The sequence below is a fragment of the Eulemur rufifrons genome, chromosome 9 (assembly GCF_041146395.1).
Source record: "Eulemur rufifrons isolate Redbay chromosome 9, OSU_ERuf_1, whole genome shotgun sequence".
NCBI classification, from domain to species: domain Eukaryota; kingdom Metazoa; phylum Chordata; class Mammalia; order Primates; family Lemuridae; genus Eulemur; species Eulemur rufifrons.
In genome coordinates this window covers 48664685-48685283 of record NC_090991.1, presented here as the reverse complement: position 1 = coordinate 48685283, position 20599 = coordinate 48664685, and the positions used below count along the sequence as shown (strand labels likewise).

General features: G+C 42.7%; 1 protein-coding gene across 2 annotated transcripts; it reads left to right on the top strand.

Moving 5' to 3' along the window:
- The first annotated feature begins 5491 nt into the window (after positions 1–5491).
- Positions 5492–7728, top strand: LOC138391731 (polyadenylate-binding protein 1-like). 2 transcript variants are annotated; one of them, XM_069481665.1, is made up of 2 exons: positions 5492–6863; positions 7125–7728. In XM_069481665.1, the coding sequence occupies exons 1-2, from the start codon at positions 5531–5533 to the stop codon at positions 7433–7435; spliced, it is 1644 nt and encodes a 547-aa protein (XP_069337766.1). In that variant the 5' UTR covers positions 5492–5530; the 3' UTR covers positions 7436–7728. The 2 variants fall into 2 exon arrangements, with proteins under 2 accessions (XP_069337766.1, XP_069337765.1); XM_069481664.1 differs by having other exon boundaries at positions 5492–7728.
- Positions 7729–20599: the final 12871 nt, after the last annotated feature.

Genomic DNA, 20599 nt, shown 5'->3' with positions numbered 1-20599 from the left:
TTAATTTAGAAATTTCTTGTAAATCAAGAAATTTGGAGGAAAATCAGCGGAATAGAATACTTAGATTCACATATCTGTTTTCTTTAGAAAATATGCAGTTGATGTAATGGTAACTGACAGACAAGAAATTATTTATTTTGTCCCCCTCCCAGTCAAGCCTCATGTTTCTTTCTAGGAAATTCTATATTAATGTGACATTTTCATTTTTATTTGCATATCAAATTATCTATGAGGAGGAAAAATATGTATCCCAGAGTCTCATGGAACTGAGAAACTTGAAGAAACTTGATTTCTGTCATTGCACTTTTCCTCAAGGGACAGTTCCTCCAAATAAAATATGTGTGGTACTTCTGTAAAGTGTGGTGTGTTTCTCTGAGGAATAGCACTTAGTTTCTGTAAAAGGAGTCTGTGTGGAAGACAAGCATTTAAAGAAAGAAAATTAAGTCATGTTACCAAGGGGAAAATGTTTAGCAGGTGAGGGATGCTTATAGGCCTTCCAAAATAATGTTTTAAAATAGCAGTCATATTGCAAACAATGAGTCTCTGGATGAGACTGGTGTCCCTGAGATAGTGCACATAGCCAAGATATCACATTCTTGATTATACATCAGAATTTCCTGGAGAAATTACGCACAACAACAAAACTCAGGAACACATTTCTTAGGTCTCACCCTCAGAGATTTCATCAGTGTTGAAGGTAGCGTGGGGATTGGGAGTTTTAGATCCCCAGGTGATACGAATGTGTAGCCAGGTCTGGAGCTGCTGCACTAATCCAAGAGACAAATGGCTGCCTCCGTGTTGGAGGATCTGAAAGGGGTAACACAGCTTTTCCAAAGTGTCTGATGCAGGGCATCGCCAGAGCCCCTGGGGCTATGGACACTTCGGTTCTCATTAGTCAGATCTGGCCACCTGCAGCTTGAGCTTAGCAATTGATGCCAGGTTACATGGGGTGAACAGGTGAGGAAGAAGAGGGAATGTGTTGCTTGTATTTCTTCCTCCCCTTGTCTTTCTCTTTTTGTCTTTTATAAAACTGATAGGTGGGGAGTCTTAGTAATGTTTCTCCCCTCTAATTCCATCAGATTTCCTTCAGGAACAATGGCTTGCTAAATGCTCTTGGCTGGAAGGATCTTAGGCACAATGGTAGGTTATGTAAAAACACTTCAGAGCCATTGGGGCAGTTATGGGTACCAGAAAGCATGAACAGTGGCTCAGAAGACAGGAGATGTCCATTCATACAGAGGGCTGACCTAAGACCTTGGCACCTGCCCCAGGTCCCGGGCTTGTGGGATTCCATTGCCTTCACAGGAAGTGCCCATATTCTCTTCTATGCTGCCTGTGACCAATTGTTGGCTTCCTTCTTATAAAACCAATGGGTAAAGCCTTCATGGAGATAAAACAACAGAGTTCTAAAAAGCAAGAGATCCGGATTAAGAACCCAAGCCTAGAAATCCCCAGGGTTAACAAAAGCTTTTTCTGACCCTCATGGGATCCCCATGTTGGGGAGAGTTGTCATGGTTTTCCAAAGAGGTCCAGTGCAAAAGCCTCCACGTGTTTAATTTTGCTTTTCAGACGGCTGAGATTTAGTGTTAAGCAAAGGACAATTGGTGTGGCCAAGTCCATGGGTAACAAAGCTGAATTGCCCTAGGAAGTCTGCAGAATGATCTGGGGGTTTAGGAGTATAAATCTGACTTTAATTGATTTATAAAGCTTTATTATCAGCCTTTATTCAGCCCAAAGGCCCACTGATTTTCTGCAGTGGAAGGTTGGCCCAAGTCAAATACTTTCCATAGGAACATAATTATGTCTTACAAATGGTTTTCAAAAATCATCCAAAGATTCCACTTGTCTTGCAAAATTTGCAAGGAATAAAATCACGTTTATTAATGCCACTGCCACCTCCTTTTCCTCAGTTGCTTTCAAATCCTGCTGTCTCCACTCCAACCCCACCATGTCACACTGCCAAAATTACACCAAAAATATTCGCCTGCAGAAATGATGTTTTAGATAGCTTGATCAACCTAAGTAACAACGACCACAATAACAAACCTCGAGAGACTATGTTTAATTCATTTAATTTGGTCTGCCTCTTCATTTTCATTAAGCCCACCTTGGTTTTTTTTTAGTAGTTGATTCTATGACATAGCTTATATGCATTGCTTATGTAAGAAAAAGCAGTTACTAAAATTGATTCTTTTAGAAAATCTCATATCAATGAAAAATTTAAAGATTAAAAAAGTTAAAATTCAAAGCAGACATGAGGCATTTGGGGTTTTGTACCTTGAGAACAGCGCAGGGGTTTTCGATTATGGATTTGCTCATGGGAAGTGGTAGGCAGCAGAGATACCCACAAGCCCTGGGCATTAAGACCGAGGCATCGTGACCGGTAGAAAGCCCGAGAAAACTGCTTAGGTTTGCGATTTAAGCAACTAAAACTAAACATGTGCTATTAGGCCATATACTTCACCTTTCTGAATGCAGTTCCTCTTTTGTGAGGCAAGGTAATAATACCTACACCACAGGATTGTTGAGTAACCTCTTTCTAACACGCTATGTGTCGCCAGCTGTTGTTAAGCATTACTATTCTCTGTGCCTTATAACAATTAACTCATTAATTGCCAAGGGACCTTATGAGATAGGTTTGTTTCTATAAACTGTATTTTGCAGATGAGGAAACTAGGGTAAAAGATTAAATAAAATTAAATGACCCAGCATTTTGTGCCAAAGCCAGGATTTAAATCTAGGTCTTCTGGTTCTAGAGACCTCAGTGCACTTAACAGTATGAGACAATGTCATTAATACACAGTCAGACTTGCACACAAGTCTGTTTGCCCCTCTTGTTTCACACACACACACATACACACACACACGCTTTGCTGATAGAAAATGTTGGCTTTAGGTATATTTGCTTTAAGCAAGATAAATAAGAAAAAAATATCCTGGCAACTTTTCTTTTATATTGCAGATTTTAAATAATAAAAGGAATCTAACTCAACTATTTAGTTTCCCGGTTTTTACTGATGGGCAGGTCCTGGCTGGCTAGAAGCTTTTGGAATGAGTGTGTTTCCATTCAAGGTATTTGGACAGCATGAAGAAGAATCTCAGAGATTTTCTGTTGGGATGATAGCGGCAGGGCAACCGCACATTCTTAACGTGTTGCAAATGAACTTTTGCCTCCTGAGTCATGAGACATACACAGAAGTCCCCACGGACTTCCTTCCCCTGCCTCCTGCTCTGCTGGGCTGCACCCTGCTTTGTTGCTGGACTGGTTCTGTGTAGACATTGCCCATCCTGGTGTTATTGCTAAGACCTTACAGACACTGATGCATCTCTGAGAATGCAGAAAATGGATCTAAAACAGTAGTTCTTAAACAAGGATGACCCCCTCCCCTCCCACAGATACTTGGCAATGTTTGAAGATACTCTTGGTTGACACAACTGTAGGTTGTACTATTAACCATCCTACAATTGACAGGGTAACCCCCCCACAACAAAAGATTATCCAACCCAAAACGTTAACAGTGTCATTGTTGAGGAACTTTGATCTAGAATACCTACAATTCCTTCTTTGAAATGCACTTCTTGGGAAAGGACCACTGAATTACCATAAGTACCTCGACAAGCATCTCTTAAAATGCATACTTGGGAAATGCAAATAAAACCCACAATGTGTTACCACTGTATACCTACCAAAGTGATGAAACAAAAAGGAAAGGAAATAGACTTAGCAAGCTATATAGTCAACCAAACTTTCATATAAGCTGGTGGGATACTAAGTTGATAAAACTATGTTGAAAAACTATTTGGTAGTCTCTAATAAAGCTGACTATATGCATATACCCCATGACCCAGCAGTTCCACTCCTAACATTTATACCCATTAGAAACATGCACATCTGTTCACCTAACATATGTGCTAGAATGTTCATAGCAATGCTATTTGAAGTTGCCAAGAACTGGAAACCACCCACATGTGCTTCAGTTGCAGAATGGGCATATAAATTGTGGTATATTCACATAATTTCACACTACAGACCAATAAGGGAAAAAATATCTACAACTCCACACAATAATAGGAGTGAATCTCACAAAAATAATGTTGAGTGAAAGAAGGCAGATACAAAAATACAGAATTTGTCATTCTATTTATGTAAAGAACAAAACAGGCAAAACTAAATTCCGCTATTAGAAGTCAGGACAGTGATCATCCTTGGTTGGGAGGTGATAACTGTAAGGATGAATGAGGAGGATTGGGGTGGGGGGCTTGGAAAGTTCTTCTTTGTCTGGATGCTGGTTACACAGGTGTGATACTTTTGATATGTTCACTTCTTTCTATATTATTCTTCAATAAAATTTTTAAAATGTGCAGCTGGTGTTCTGGAAAGTAAAACTGTATATTTCTATTAATTCTTTCCCATATGTTTTAATGTAGATTTGTCCAATGCACCTTAAAAAGCCCAAAGAAAGCAATAGAGGGTGGGAGTGGAGGCTTAGTCCCCAGCTGGCCTGGTTGAGCAACAGGCAGGCTGGGATGCAGATAGGAGAATTCCCTTGGGAAGATGCCTATGAACAAATGATTAATCATACATCAGGGGCAGAGTCAGTGCTTAAGAAAGACAGACTCATCATTGGTCAGCCCTGGATCAAGAGGACTAAGGTGGCTGGTAACTACAGCAGCTTCACCGGGGGAGGAGTGAGGAGGTTTTAGGCAGGGGGTTGATAAGAAGGCAAATGCCAAAAGTATCTTTTGTGATGACACTTGCTCATGTCACAACATTGGCCTCATTTCTTATCTGGTTCTCTCTCTCTCTTTCTCGCCAGGGAGACATAAATGCTTTGGATAAAGAGTCAATTCTTGTTTATTTTGTTTTCTTAATTCCTAGAAGGTAAATGGTAGTTGTCTTGTGTTTTGTTTTGTGCGGCTAGCTATGTAATGCTGGAAAATTCCTTTACCTTCTCTCTGCTCCAATTTTCTTATTTGTAAAAGGAGGATTGGTGTAACATTATAAATGGTAAGGCATTTTATGTATGATATTATTATACTTATTAACATTAAGTTCTCCCCTTCTCCCCGGCGGTTAGTGCTGAGAGTGCGGAGTGTGCGCTCCGGGCTCGGAACTCATTATTAAAAAATCCAAAAAAAATCTAAAAAATCTTTTGAACTCTTCCCCCCCCCCCAAATATACAAAAATTTCGCGTCTCCCCCGCCGGAGACTTTTATTATTTTTTTTTTTCCTCTTTTATAAAATAACCCGGTGAAGCAGCCGAAACCCACCAGCCCGCCCGCCCGCGGCCCCGCAGCAGCTCCAAGAAGGAACCAAGAGACCGAGGCCTTCCCGTGGCCCGGACCGACACCGCCACCCTCTGACCGACCCCGCTCTGCGGCCGTTGAGAGTTTTCGATTCCGGCTGATTTTTGTCCCTCTGCGCTTGCCCCCGCTCCCATCCCCCGGCTCCGCCCCCGGCCCAGCACTCTAGTGGCTCTTCTCTCACGGAAAGGTCGCGGCCTGCGGGCCTGCGGGCAGCCGTGCCGAGATGAACCCCAGCGCCCCCAGCTACCCCATGGCCTCGCTCTACGTGGGGGACCTACACCCCGACGTGATCGAGGCGATGCTCTACGAGAAGTTCAGCCCGGCCGGGCCCATCCTCTCCATCCGGGTCTGCAGGGACATGATCACCCGCCGCTCCTTGGGCTACGCGTACGTGAACTTCCAGCAGCCAGCGGACGCGGAGCGTGCTTTGGACACCATGAATTTTGATGTTATCAAGGGCAAGCCAGTACGCATCATGTGGTCTCAGCGTGATCCATCACTTCGCAAAAGTGGAGTAGGTAACATATTCATTAAAAATTTGGACAAATCCATTGATAATAAAGCACTGTATGATACATTTTCTGCTTTTGGTAACATCCTTTCATGTAAGGTGGTTTGTGATGAAAATGGTTCCAAGGGCTATGGATTTGTACACTTTGAGACACAGGAAAAAGCTGAAAGAGCAATTGAAAAACTGAATGGGATGCTTCTAAATGATCGCAAAGTATTTGTTGGACGATTTAAGTCTCGTAAAGAAAGAGAAGCAGAACTCGGAGCTAGGGCAAAAGAGTTCACCAATGTTTACATCAAGAATTTTGGAGAAGACATGGATGATGAGCGCCTTAAGGATCTCTTTGGCAAGTTTGGCCCTGCCTTAAGTGTGAAAGTAATGACTGATGAAAGTGGAAAATCCAAAGGATTTGGGTTTGTAAGCTTTGAAAGGCATGAAGATGCACAGAAAGCTGTGGATGAGATGAATGGAAAGGAGCTCAATGGAAAACAAATATACGTTGGTCGAGCTCAGAAAAAAGTGGAACGGCAGACGGAACTTAAGCGCAAATTTGAACAGATGAAGCAAGATAGGATCACCAGATACCAGGGTATTAACCTTTATGTGAAAAATCTTGATGATGGTATTGATGATGAACGTCTCCGGAAAGAGTTTTCTCCATTTGGTACAATCACTAGTGCAAAGGTTATGATGGAGGGTGGTCGCAGCAAAGGGTTTGGTTTTGTATGTTTCTCTTCACCAGAAGAAGCCACTAAAGCAGTTACAGAAATGAATGGTAGAATTGTGGCCACCAAGCCATTGTATGTAGCTTTAGCTCAGCGCAAAGAAGAGCGCCAGGCTCACCTTACTAACCAGTATATGCAGAGAATGGCAAGTGTACGAGCTGTGCCCAACCCCGTAATCAACCCTTATCAGCCAGCACCTCCTTCAGGTTACTTCATGGCAGCTATCCCACAGACTCAGAACCGTGCTGCATACTATCCTCCTATCCAAATTGCTCAACTAAGACCAAGTCCTCGCTGGACTGCTCAGCGTGCCAGACCTCATCCATTCCAAAATATGCCCGGTGCTATCCGCCCAGCTGCTCCTAGACCACGATTTAGTACTATGAGACCAGCTTCTTCCCAGGTTCCACGAGTCACGTCAACACAGCGTGTTGCTAACACATCAACACAGACAATGGGTCCACGTCCTGCTGCTGCTGCAGCTACTCCTGCTGTCCACACCGTTCCACAGTACAAATATGCTGCGGGAGTTCGTAATCCTCAACGACATCTTAATGCACAGCCACCAGTTACCATGCAACAGCCTGCTGTTCATGTACAAGGTCAGGAACCTTTGACTGCTTCCGTGTTGGCATCTGCCCCTCCTCAAGAGCAAAAGCAAATGTTGGGTGAACGGCTGTTTCCTCTTATTCAAGCCATGCACCCTACTCTTGCTGGCAAAATCACTGGCATGTTGTTGGAGATTGAGAATTCAGAACTTCTTCATATGCTTGAGTCTCCAGAGTCTCTCCGTTCTAAGGTTGATGAAGCTGTAGCTGTACTACAAGCCCACCAAGCTAAAGAGGCTGCACAGAAAGCAGTTAACAGTGCCACTGGTGTTCCAACTGTTTAAAACTGATCAGGGACCACGAAAAGAAACTCGTGCTTCACCGAAGAAAAATATCTAAACATCGAAAAAACTTAAATATTATGGGAAAAAAAAACATTGCAAAATATAAAATAAAGAAAAAAAGGAAAGGAAACTTTGAACCTTATGTACCGAGCAAATGCCAGGTCTAGCAAACATAATGCTAGTCCTAGATTACTTGTTGATTTAAAAATAACAAAAAACCACAAAAAAATAGTAAAATATAAAAACAAATTAATGTTTTATAGACCCTGGGAAAAAGAATTTTCAGCAAAGTACAAAAATTTAAAGCATTCCTTTCTTTAATTTTGTAATTCTTTACTGTGGAATAACTCAGAATGTCAGTTCTGTTTTAAATAACAGAATTGATAACTGAGCAAGAAAACATAATTTGGATTATAAAATTCTTGCTTTAATAAAAATTCCTTAAACAGTGAAAAAAAAAACATTAAGTTCTAATACTACTAATAACTTCAGAAACTGATTTAATGTGAAATCACGGGATTCCAAGCAAAACTTTCCAAAGTTTCCCCTTTACAGCTTTCCACTCAAAAAAAAATTTTTTTCAGTTCTTTATGCCCAATCCCCTTCGTAGACCCCTGCTATGGGAGAGCTTCATGGGGAGTTCTTAAGCGATGGGTAGTTCTAGAAGGAGGCACCTTGCCTGGAAGCCAACAGGGCACACAGTGTACAGTTTGTAACATCAGTGTTAGTACTGGCTGCTGGATAGAGGTTGTCATTTTAGCCCTAGAGAAAGGTCCTGCTGTTGAAGGTTAGTGTAGGCAAATAACATATTTTACATGTTGTACAGCATATGGAAATTTCTATTACTGCAAACATTTGGTTTGGTTCTGTGCCTGTTCAACATATTGCACATTTCTAAATTAAGTGTCTTTTAAATGGAGCACAGTTATGATTCATGTCCCCTTTTCCCTGTGGGCGGAGGGCTCAAGGTAGGTGTTGCACACTTGCTTTTCCATAGTCACATGCCTGGATCCAAATCCCAACTTCCATTTCTATGCAAAGCCCAGTGGTGAGCCGCTGAATGGGGGTAGTAGGGCTAGTGACGTTTGTTTAGTATATCAGGCTTGTCAAACGCTACCCTTTCTAGAACCCGGGGGAAGGCAGAAGACTGCAGCTCACAGTTTTTTTGCCCTCTGCCAATTCTCATTATTTAAATTTATAAGACTAACCTTCTGGTGGAAAAAAGTAGGAATGGACCATTCATGTTGCCTTTGCATTGGTGTCTTTATATAAAGTGTAGCCCTCTTGTAATAAAAAAAAATTGTTAATTTGAATATACTTTCTGATCTATTTATCATTTTTATTTTCTGATTATTAAAAAGTAATGTTTATTTAGAACATTTGAGAGTTAAAAAGCACAAATCAGAAGAAACAATATTTCCCATAAGATGATGGATATATGGGAGGTCTTGATAGTATTCTGTCTACTTTGGGGACATGCTGAAGCGTTTCCATTATAAAAATAACCTATACATTTATTATCTAGATTTGATCACTACTAATACTTTTATGTGACTCCACCAAATTTTTTCCGTATCAGTGTTTAGTTTGTTAATTTGTTAAAATACTGATGCTGGCCCATACCTTGACTCCTTGTGTCAACTGCCTGAAAAAACAAAAACTTGGCAACATTTATGTTGGACCTGCTGCCCCTTAAAAACAAGGAAATAATCTCAACTTTTCTCAGGAATAGGTGTTAGATACCAAAATTAAAATAAATAAAAAATGCTTAGAATAATAAAGTGCTGTAGTGTTATAACCAACCATAGGCATCAAGCCCAGTGCCTGGTATTCTATAATAAATGGAACATCAGTAAATGAACACAACTGAGATATGGCATGGCATCGTAAAGCCCTTGAACCACATATATTTGAAATTCCAGAGTGAATACAAATCATTATGAGTTGAGACTTAAGTTTGATTCTCTACTTGAGTAGCTTTTGAGCCTTGAGTTTACATCGTGGGTGTTAGCTCTTCGATTCTCCCACTGTTCTTTGCATGAATGGAAGGCCAACCATTTCTTGAGAGAGACCATGTCTTTATCAGGCTAAATGTCTTCCTTGATGGGCCAAGATACCATTCAGGTCACAGATCTGAAGCCTTGAAAAAGCTGACAAAGAAAACATATTAACATGGGTTGCTAATGGTAACTGCAAGAGACTCCAGAAACCAAAGTGTATATTATTCTACTAACCAGAAAGGAAACTTTGCCTCAGCAGAGCTCTTGCTCAAACACAAAGGCACTGCTGGTGATGTGGAATCACCCATTGGGTTGGTAAATATTCTCATGGTGTCTTTGGAGGTGTAGAGCAGTGAGCTTACGTAATACAACAGCAGTGACAATATATCTGCTGCCCCATTAACAAATAGGCTTGGGACTTGGAAAATTCCATCTTATCACGGGTGTCACATGGCTTACTTCTTTCACAGTCCACTCGTGCAAAAGGAATACATGTCTTCTCGGACTTCAAGGTGATTCCACTAAGGGATTTAAATGGTGTTTTGATTATTAAAGAAATGGCTGACATAGACCTAGGACAGTGTGAAAGAGAAAATTTTCATCTTTGACATCTTGCCTTCCTTCAAAGAACTCAGCTGGCCACCCCTTGCAGTTCTCTTCTGTGCTTTTTTTCCTATTCAGGCTCGCCTTCATTGGGAAAAATTTCCTTTATCACTGCCCCATCATCTAACCCTACTCTCGCAGGTTGGAGGGAGGGAGTATGGAATAGTTATGAAGTTGCCAGATATTTTCCTGCTCTGATAGACTGGGTAAAAATTCTGGTTCCATGAATTCCTAGATGATCTTGGATAAGTTACTGGAGCTCAGTTTTCCCATCTGCAAAATGAGATTAATAGTAATACCCGCATCACAGTATCATTGTAAGGAATAAATTGGTTAATACATGTGTAATATTCAGAAAAGTGTCTGGCACATAGAAAATAATCAGTGTAGTAGGTCTTCTTAAATTTTCTATTTCCTTGGGGAAGAACCCTTCTCAGTGGCTTGATATAGTTCAGAGCTGTGGATCAGACATTGGTCAGAAGTATTTTACAGCCACTTTATTACACAAACTAGGCATCTCAACCAGATTTCTGACCTCTTCAGTCCTACACTTGATACAACACCGTCCAATTACAAGATGTTAAAATTCAAAGGGGTCAAGTTAATGTTTATATTTTCATTTTTTTTCTTGTCTTAAGGTTCATTCTTATGTTGTACTCCTTATCTCAAAAAAATAATTCTGATGCTAGTATTTTGATATTTCAAAGCAAGCCATTGAGAGAAACATCTGTGGCCATTTGAAGACTTCTTGAAACATACTTTTATAGCAGCGGTCCCCAACCTTTTTGGAACCAAGGACGGGGGGCGGGGAGGTGGGAGAATCCTGCTGGGATGATCCAAGCGCACCACACTCATGCTGCAGTCAAACCTCTCTGCCAGTGACAATCTGCACTCGCAGCCACTCCCCAGCGCCAGCAACACCACCCTAGCTCCACCTGGGACAGTCATCAGGAGCAGCAACCTAGAGCTCTGACCGGCGCATGCGCACGCCACAGTGGGGCTCGCGCTCCTATGAGAATCTGATGCCTCTGATCAGAGAGGGCGCGGAGCCCACACGGTGATGCCAGTGATGGGGAGTGGCTGTAAGCACAGAGGAAGCCTCGCTGGCCCGCCTGCCACCCACCTGCCACCACGCACCTCCCACCCGGCAGCCCAGCCTCCAACAGGCAACTGCCAGCACTGGTCCGCTTCCCAGGGGGTTGAGGACCACAGTTCTATAGGAAGCAATTTCTTCTACTTTTGTGTCAGAAAAAAGCAGGACTGACACAGTGCAGAGGTAAAATTTTACTCTATTTTAGGTCTTTTGAGTTCACAATTTAGAGCTTGAACTCTCCCTTCAGCCCAAGTTCTAGATACCTAGAGAAAAGTCAGGGGTCTTGACAAAAATAAATAAATTTCAATGCTGTTCAAATGAGAAAATACCCCAGTACACACACTGTCAACATGTGTGGCTGTGAATTCAGGCAATTTCTTTCCTGAGAGGAAGCTCTTCCTGCTCTGTCTCCATGGAATGCCACCCTTTGCTTCTCTCCTTGATGGAGCTGCCTCTGGAAAGTGGAGAAAACAGAGTGTCTGATTGCCCAGTGAGAAGATTGATTACTCAGAGGATAATAGGGGAAAAATGAAAACCATTTTCCCTTATTTAAAATCTGTGCTGAAAATATCATCCAACCCTCTTTCCAGGAAAGTCCTAAGAAGATGTGGAAGATTTGGCACACTCATCCCCATAGAAAAATCTGCCAGTGAGCAGCGTATTGATCAAAGTTCTGAGGAGGAGAGGTGCTCAAATATTTACCCAGAGCACTTCACTGAAAGGTGCCTACGGGTGCACAGAGGTGGCCACCGGCAGGCACTTGGCACCAGCGACGTTTCCTCTGTTCTAAGGGACCATTCATTCCCGCCTGGTGCTGCCCCACACCCACTCTCCTCTCCCTTCCCAGCGCCCCTTAGGAAGATGTTTTATGAACTGTGTACATGAATATTTTTGTACCTACAGCAAGAATGTTGTTTTCCTAGAATCAAGGATCAGAACAGAAACTTCAGGAACTTAGGTTCTCGGCCTCAGGAATGCATGTAGCTGCTCGGACACTGTCCTGGAAACAGACTAAATATGATTCAACATCACATCTGTACCTCCGTAATATACTGAAATAAAAAAAATTTTAAAAAGAGAAACAAAAATTAAAAAAAATAAATTAAAAAAATCTCATCTGGAGATAGATAGATGCTTCTTTTTTTTAATTTTTTTTTATTTCAGCTTATTATAGGGGTATAAAAGTTTAGGTTATGTATATTGCCCGTGGCCGCCCCCCCCCCCAAGTCAGAGCTTCAAGCGATAGATGCTTCTTTATGATATACAACACCATTCTTGGTCTCTGTTCTTCTTTTTACTTCTGTTTTGTATTCTAACCTGAAAGGTATAATTTTGTGGAAATGGATAGGTCAGTGCTTCTATAGTTATACTAACAGGCACCAATGTATATGTTTTATATACTTAAATAGTTCTATTTGTAAAGAATGCTACAGTTGATGCATAGGCCAAGCTGATGAGCCCAAGAGGAAAACACCATTTGGAGCCCAGTGAAACTACCAGGAAGTCTGATTTTTTTCTAAGAATTAAAAATAATGTTTATTGAGAATTTTTGCATCTATATTCATAAGAGATATTGGTCTGTAGTTTTCTTTTTTTGTTGCATCCTTTTCAGGTTTTGGTATCAATGTTATATTGGCTTGGTAAAACGTATTGGGGAGAATTCCATCCTTCTTGATATTGGAGAATAGTTTATGTATGATGGGCACAAGTTCTTCTTTGTAGGTGTGGTAAAATTCAGGTGTGAACCCATCTGGACCAGGGCTTTTCTTTTGGGGAAGGTTTTTTATTGCTGTTTCGATTTCAGTTCTTGATATTGGTCTATTCAGGAATTCTATTTCTTCCTGGTTGAGCCTGGGAAGGCTATGTGTTTCTAAAAATTTGTCCATTTCCTCCACATTTTCCAGTTTGTGTGCATAAAGACTTTTGTAGAATTCATAGATGATATCATGTATCTCTGTGGCATCGGTTGTGATTTCTCCTTTCATGTTCCTGATGGAGGTTATTAGACATTTTTCTTTTCTGCTCTTGGTTAGTCTAGCCAGAGGTGTGTTTATTTTATAAAAAAATATTTTTATAATTGTAGGCAACTTAAGTTTTATTGTTTTGAGTATTCTAACTTGTGCAATTTTGCTTTTTCATTTATCTAAAAGTATATTTTCCTTTCTGCATGGCCATACTTTTATATAAAGTATATGACATGTTCACATATTATTTATTCTTATTTAGGTATATCCTACATCATGTACACAGAGAATATATATTTATATCTGTAGACAAATATCCTAAAGTACATGTGACATACAATATCACATAAATGTGTTTGTAGAGTCACATATTTCCTGATTGATTATAATAGAGTTGCTTTATAAATTATGTTCGTTCCTAGTTACCATTGAACATTTAAATGTGTAAAGTATATTCCTTCTGGTTACAATTAAGTGCGGTTTTTTTCTTTTAGAATCAGCAGAAATTGAAGTAGTTGCTTTAAAATTAGAAAAATGTAGATTTCATTCAATTCTCAGCAAATTTATGTGTCCATCTCTGTTGAGGTTCTTACATGTTTCATTTCAAATCTCTTAACACACAGCAAGAGCAGAAAGTCTTCTGGAATTAGAAAAATTCTTTAAAATCTGTCCCCTCTTTTATGATACTAAAATTCTGTCAAAGAAAATTTTAAATAAAAGGTTTATAACCTTTCTGATTGAACAGGGAAAAGGATGAGGAAATCTTGAGCCTTGCCCACCCCTTCCCTCCTCCTCCCACCAAGAAAGTCCAGAAGTGGCCTTTGCAGACCTCCTGAATTTTGTGGGCCATGATTTGTGATAGGTCATGGGACATACTTATACTGAAAAAAATTATTCATTGTTTATCTGAAATTCAAACTCGACTGGTATTCTGTGTTTTTATTTGCTGAATCTGGCGACCCTATTTGCAAACCACTATTTTAATGAAAAGAGCTCTCAGTTACATATACGAGGAGATTTTCCCAAAGCAGTGTTGGTGAATATCTTGGATGAGTGACCAATTCTCTGATTTCGGCTTTCCAACTAATCAAATGGGTATAATAATGAAGGCCCTATCTCACTAGCAATTCTAAGAAAGAATTAGACTTTAGCCTAAAGGTTCAAGATGTATGAAGTTATCATTGTTGTTGTTTAAATTCTGTTTCAAAAGAAGACATACAAATAGCCAACAAGCATATGAAAAAATGCTCAACATCACTAATCATGAGAGACATGCAAATTAAAACCACATTTTACATCAGTCAGAATGGCCATTATTAAAACGTCAAAAAATAACAGATGTTGGCGAGGGTGTAGAGAAAAGGGAACATTTATACACTGTTGGTGGGAATGTAAATTAGTACAACCTCTATGGAAAACAGTATGGAAATTTTTCAAAAAACTAAAAATATAACTACCATTTGATCCAGCAATCCCACTACTGGGTATCTACCCAAAGGAAGCTAAATCATTATATCAAAAAGATACCTGTACTCGTATGTTTATCACAGCACAATTCACAATAGCAAAGACATGGAGTCCACCTAAGTGTCCATCAATGGATAATTGCATAAAGAAATATGGTTTATATACACAATGGAATCCTATTCAGCCATACAAAAGAATGAAATCATGTCTTTTGCAGCAACATGGATGGGACTGGAGGCTATTATCTAAAGTGAAACAAGTCAGACACAGAAAGACAAATACATCTCACAAGTGGGAGCTAAATGTATTCACATGGATGTAGAGTGTGAATTGATAGATAATGAAGACTTGGAAGGGGGTATTGAAGGGGAGTGGATGATGAGAAATTACTTAATGGGTACAATGTACATTATTTAGGTGACAGATACACTAGAAGTCCTGACTTTGCCACTATGTAATATATCCACATAACAAAATTACACTTGGACCTTATAAATTTATACAAGTAAAATAACTTTTTAAAAAAGTGCTAACTAGTAATAGCATATCAAAAGAGTCATTTATAAAATGCTTAATAATTAAATACTTAAGACTCACTCTGTTTTCTTCAAGCTTTATTGTAGTCAATGTAAGTGACTTAATATTTTAAACAGATTGAATTTAATTTTTCTATGAATCTCGTAAGTGAAGGAGTAAATACATATACAATGAAAATAACAAGGCATATATATATATATATATATATTAATATATTTCAATATACACCATAGGCTAATGAAAGACAAAAATAGCTTAGAATCCATGACAAAGCTATGTAGAGAAATATCTTAGTTGTTTGATTTTAATGAATATTCGATTTGTGACTGATAATTCTTTTCCCTGTTAGTCCGTGTCCTGGAACATACCTTCAGCATTCCCCAAAGGAGACCATCACATGGAACACCCCATGTGTGGTACCATTGCTGATACAAAAGCAGATTCTAAGGCAAAAACTTAAAACCAACTTAGCTTTAATGTTACACTTACCTGCTGGTAAGATTAAGGTATGAAAAAGGGAATGAGGGCAAATGGAGGGTAGCGTGTACCATCCACATAAGGAACAAAGATTAAAGAACACCTGGAATAGACAAGACCCATCCCCCCAACACCCACAACCTCAGAAACAATTTACTTTCAGAGATATTGGTGGCATATTTTGTAGGAGTGAAGCCTGTAGGTCCTGCTGAACTAAGGAAGGAAAGATTTAAACCTACTGAGTTTCTAGAGTTTACTCAATAACGCAAACAAAAATAAACCGGTGTCAGTTTGTGTGGTTCAAGAACGCTCAGAATGGTGATGGGGCCAGTAATCCCTTGTCACTATTAATTAAGTATATCCTCTAACAGCCTCAACTCAAGGCTGTTAATCCTCACACCTTCCTTTGGGGCCCCTGGACAGCTGCTTTGGAGGTCTTAATGAATCTCTGACCAATTTGGGCCATGGTCAAGTAGCAAAAACAACAGCCAGATGTGTAATAAGATATTCTGTGAAGAATGCATATTATTAGACCAGCTATGCTGTTGGATAGGTGATATCACAGTTCATACAAGGCCAGTAAAACTGCAATTGCATTCTGACGCTGGTATGAAAGAAGTCAAATATTACCTAGATGTGGTGACATTACCTGGTCAGACAGTGAAGAAGTCACCACAATCAGGGCAGGAAAGAATACTGTCTTTCTATGATTTCAATTTAACTTGGATCCTTCTGTAAACATCTTTGATTTAGTGCCTGGTTTAATAATTCTATGTTGATCCATAACCTCAGGTGGGAGAGACTTCATCTCAATCAAATTGGGCTTCTTTAACCAGCTTTGCCCTTGAATTATAATAAACCACTCACGGGCTGCCATACTGCCAAGATGATGAAAGATATTCTTTAGTTTTCCTTGATCCATGCCAGCATCTATCCCGATGAAAGTCATTTTAACTAGTCCTGCATGGACCATTCACTCTTATCGCTGAGTATCGACTTCCAGGTTGTAAGTCTCCTTCAGCTGTGGTGTCTTTTCCTGTGACTTCGCTGCCCCACATGGGCAAGGAATTTATTCAATCCATAGCTGGTAGGATGGTTAATTTTATATATCAACTGGACTGGGTCACAGTACTCAGATATTTGATCAAATATCATTTTGGATGTTTCTATGAAAATGTTTTTGGATGACATTAACGTTTGATTTGGTGGACTTTGAGTAAAATGGATTGACTTTCATAATGTGAGGGAAACTCATTTAGTCAGCTGATGGCCTGAACAGAACAATGTCGCGCCGCAGTTGCCAGCAAGTACGACACGACCAGTTGGAGTTCTTCCAGCAGTAGTTTAATGAGGCACCTACAACAGTTACATGGCAAGAGACCTCGAACAGGAAATGCAAGCTGCTTTTATAGCCCCGGATAGGTGTGTCCCACAGGCGTGTCCCACAGGTATAGGTGGAGGGCCTGACTATGCATGTCCTGGGCGGATACACTAGGAGGCCTAGACCGCTCCCCACAGCTCCCCCTTTTGTTTTTGCCTCATGGTGAACGGAAGCCCCAGTCCGGATCTAGGGTCACAGTTCACCAAGGGGCGTATGGTCACCACTCTTCAGTGCAATGAGCGAGAGCTCATGAAAGTGCAAGGGCTGACCACAAAACAGGGGTCGCGCGCCCTTCCCGGTGCAATGGGGACAAGCCCTCGGGGTGCAAGGGCCACGCCATGCTGTCAAGGGGAAAAGCGGTAGTTGCCGTCCGTATGTAACATGCTTATCCACACTCCAGGAGGAGAGCCCTCATGAAGGGCAGCAAAGGCTTGAGCCATGACCACTCGATCCCTTTGTTGCTGCCAACGGACACGCATGAGCATCCAGAACACGAGGCCAAAAGCAAGACATCCCAGCAGGCCCAGGGATCCAAGACCTGCCCATTCCCGAACCCCGTGTAGAAGCGACAAAAAGGTGGGGAGGAGGCCATCAGTAAGCATAGGATCTAACCGGGTAGAATTAATATGGGTGATTTCTAGTTGTAACTGAGTGGCTAGCTTGGAGAAATTGGCAGACCAAGAGCCCTGTAACAGCCGAGAAAGCTCTTTAGAGAGATTGGCCGCCTGGGAAAGGTTAGAATATGGGATCGAAGTAATACACAATCCCGGCAGTCGTCGCTCGCAACCAAGCTGGGCGAGCTGTACCAAACTGTCCACCTGTTCTTGAACCAAGTCCACACGTTGATTTAGGAGCATAATCCCTCCCGCCAGGTGTGAGTTGATAGAGCTTTGTGTGTCCAAGGCAGTTGCTACCGTTGCTGACAGGTTATTTAGGACCTGTGCCGTTTGTACGGCGCCCGCTGCCGCGATCGAAGCGGCGGTAAGGGCCGCAGCGGAGGCCGCTGCAATAGCAAAGACAAGAGCTGTCACGCCAAAGTCCCTACGATGTCGAAAGAGAACCAACGAATCCGGTGCGTCAACCGGCCAGGGGACGTACCGGGGCATGCGTGCAACCACGGCCATCCTGTGTTCTGAGGCATTCCAGCAACGTGTATACGTGCAGTTTACGGTTGAGCAGTTAAGGGTGGCCGTATGGTTTTCCAGGCGGGCCACAATCCAGATGAATGGAGGCCAGAGACAAACAGGCGTGGGACCGAAGGTCACGTTGGAAAACTGAGCGCCTGACGCAGCGGTCTCAAATGTTCACAGTTTTGTGTAACGCAGGCCACATCCCTGTCACAAAAGTCCCATTAGCAAAGGTCCCGTTGCGGGGATGCGGCCGGTCCACCCAAGCACCCGTCTGGTTGGCAAGAAGTATACAGGACAGGTTGCCGTTAGTCGGGATAATGGTAGTAAAGCACAAGGACCCAGCAAGGATATAGGATTCATTGCCGGGAACCGCTCCAGACTCGTTGGACCACGGGAGGTAGGGAAGTCCTAGGGAAGCATTGGTAATAAAGAACCGGGGGAATATCTGCGAATCATGAGACACCGGCAGGGGTCTCGGGAATACAGGCAGGATGGCCCAACGACGTTTCGCCCTGGACAGCACTCGCAGGGCGAGGAGGGTCATGGTCAGGGAAAGCAGAATCCGCCACAACAGCATCGTCGTCAGGAGCCGGCGAGGAAGCAGCAGGATGACTGAGGCGTCGCGTGAGGCGTGTCGGAACCCAGATAGGGTCCGGGGCGTCCTGTGGAAAAACACAAACAGCTCCCCTGGATCTGCTGAGAATCAGATCCGGTCCTTTCCATTGATTACAAAGCACATCTTTCCACATCACCCGCTCGGAAAGGGGGGGGCCAGGATCCACATGGCGATCTGCCGCCGAGCGACCACGGTCATCCAGCAGCAAAAAATTTAAAGTATATAGAGTAAGAGATAGGGCAGATTTGGGAGACCTGCCACCGCCCAAAGCCCCAGCCTCCCCCTTTTGTTTTTGTAAGTAGACTTTGATTGTGCCATGGGCGCGTTCTACAATGCCCTGGGCCTGGGGGTTATAGGGCAAGCCAGTGCGATGGGTAACGCCGAGACGGCGGCAAAATTGTTGAAAGGCCCGGGAAGTATAGGCCGGGTCGTTATCAGTCTTAAGGACCTCAGGCTTGCCCCAGGCAGCCCATGCTTCTAGACAGTGCGTGACGACATGACAGGCGCGCTCTCCAGCTAAAGGAGTGGCGTGGATAACCCCAGAACAGGTGTCTACGGACACATGAACATAAGACAACTTACCAAACATGGGAATGTGAGTGACGTCCATCTGCCACACCTGGAGAGGCCGAAGGCCCCGCGGGTTGACGCCCACGGAAGGTTGTGAGCGGAAAGGTGCACAGTCCACACACTGGAGGACCACTTCCCGCGCAGAGGCGCGGGGGAGACCAAATTTAAGGTGTAAAGTACAAGCTGGGACATGGTACAACGAATGGAAGTTGCGGGCACTTTCCAAAGGAGAAGCAAGCCAACATAATTTCGTGGCCCGATCCGCCAGGGCATTGCCGGCAGCCATAGGTCCAGGCAAGAGCGAGTGGGCCCGAATATGAGTGATAAAGAACCTCGCACTGCGCGAGTGGATGGCTGACCGGACAGCACAGAATAAAGAGAATACCGTGCTCCGTGGGTTCAAGGCGTGAGACACCTCCAACAACCGAACAGCCTGAACGACATAGACAGAATCAGAGACAATGTTGAGTGGTCCTGGGAAAGTACGGAGGACCAACTCAACGATGGCACATTCCACATGCTGAGGGGAAGAGTAAGGAAAAGAAGCAGTGAAGGCCTGGCCATTGACAACATAACTACCCGTACTATTAGAGGACCCATCAGTATAAACTGTAGTAGCATTGGGAAGAGGGTCAGAAGACGTGACACGGGGGAAGATAATCTGATGTCGCAGAGCAAACTGAAGAAGAGGGTGCTTGGGGAAATGATTGTCTATAACACCAGAAAAAGAGCATCGAAGGACTGCCCAACTGTCTACCGAGGCACAGAGAATCTGTACTTGAGCTCTAGTATAGGGGCAATGGAGAACAGAAGGATGGGCCCCAAAATGAGTTAAGGAGAGTTTAAGCGCAGACAACGCGAGATCAGCAACCGCGGTAGGATAGTGCTCAATGGCCCGTCGCGGAGAGGTATGCGCGTGAATCCAGAGCAGAGGGCCCTCCTGCCAAAGAACTGCAGTAGGTGTCTCCAAAGAGGGCAAAAGGCAAAGAGAAAAAGGCTGATCAGGCTGGATCCGAACCAACTGGGCGTGCTGTATCGCCTCCTCGACCAGCCGAAGGGCCTGTCGTGCGTACCTCCCCCGCCATCAACTGGTGGGGGAGGGGCGGAGGCATACGGAGGCGGGCGATAACGCTCCGCCTCATACGCCGTCACCACCTCCTCCAAGTCCGCCTTATCGGCCGGAGAAAGCTCCGCCTCCCTCTCGCGAGACGAGGAAGAAGAGCGGGACAAAGAAGAGGGAGAAGAAGAAGAAGAAGACAGACGGAGGGCGGCCATTTTACAAGCCACGTCCTCCCTAGATAACGGGCCGGGCAACGGGCGTCCCCA

Coding starts and splice junctions, on each gene's coding strand:
- LOC138391731 (XM_069481664.1), top strand. CDS start 5,531: ATGAACCCCAGCGCCCCCAGCTACCCCATGGCCTCGCTCTACGTGGGG.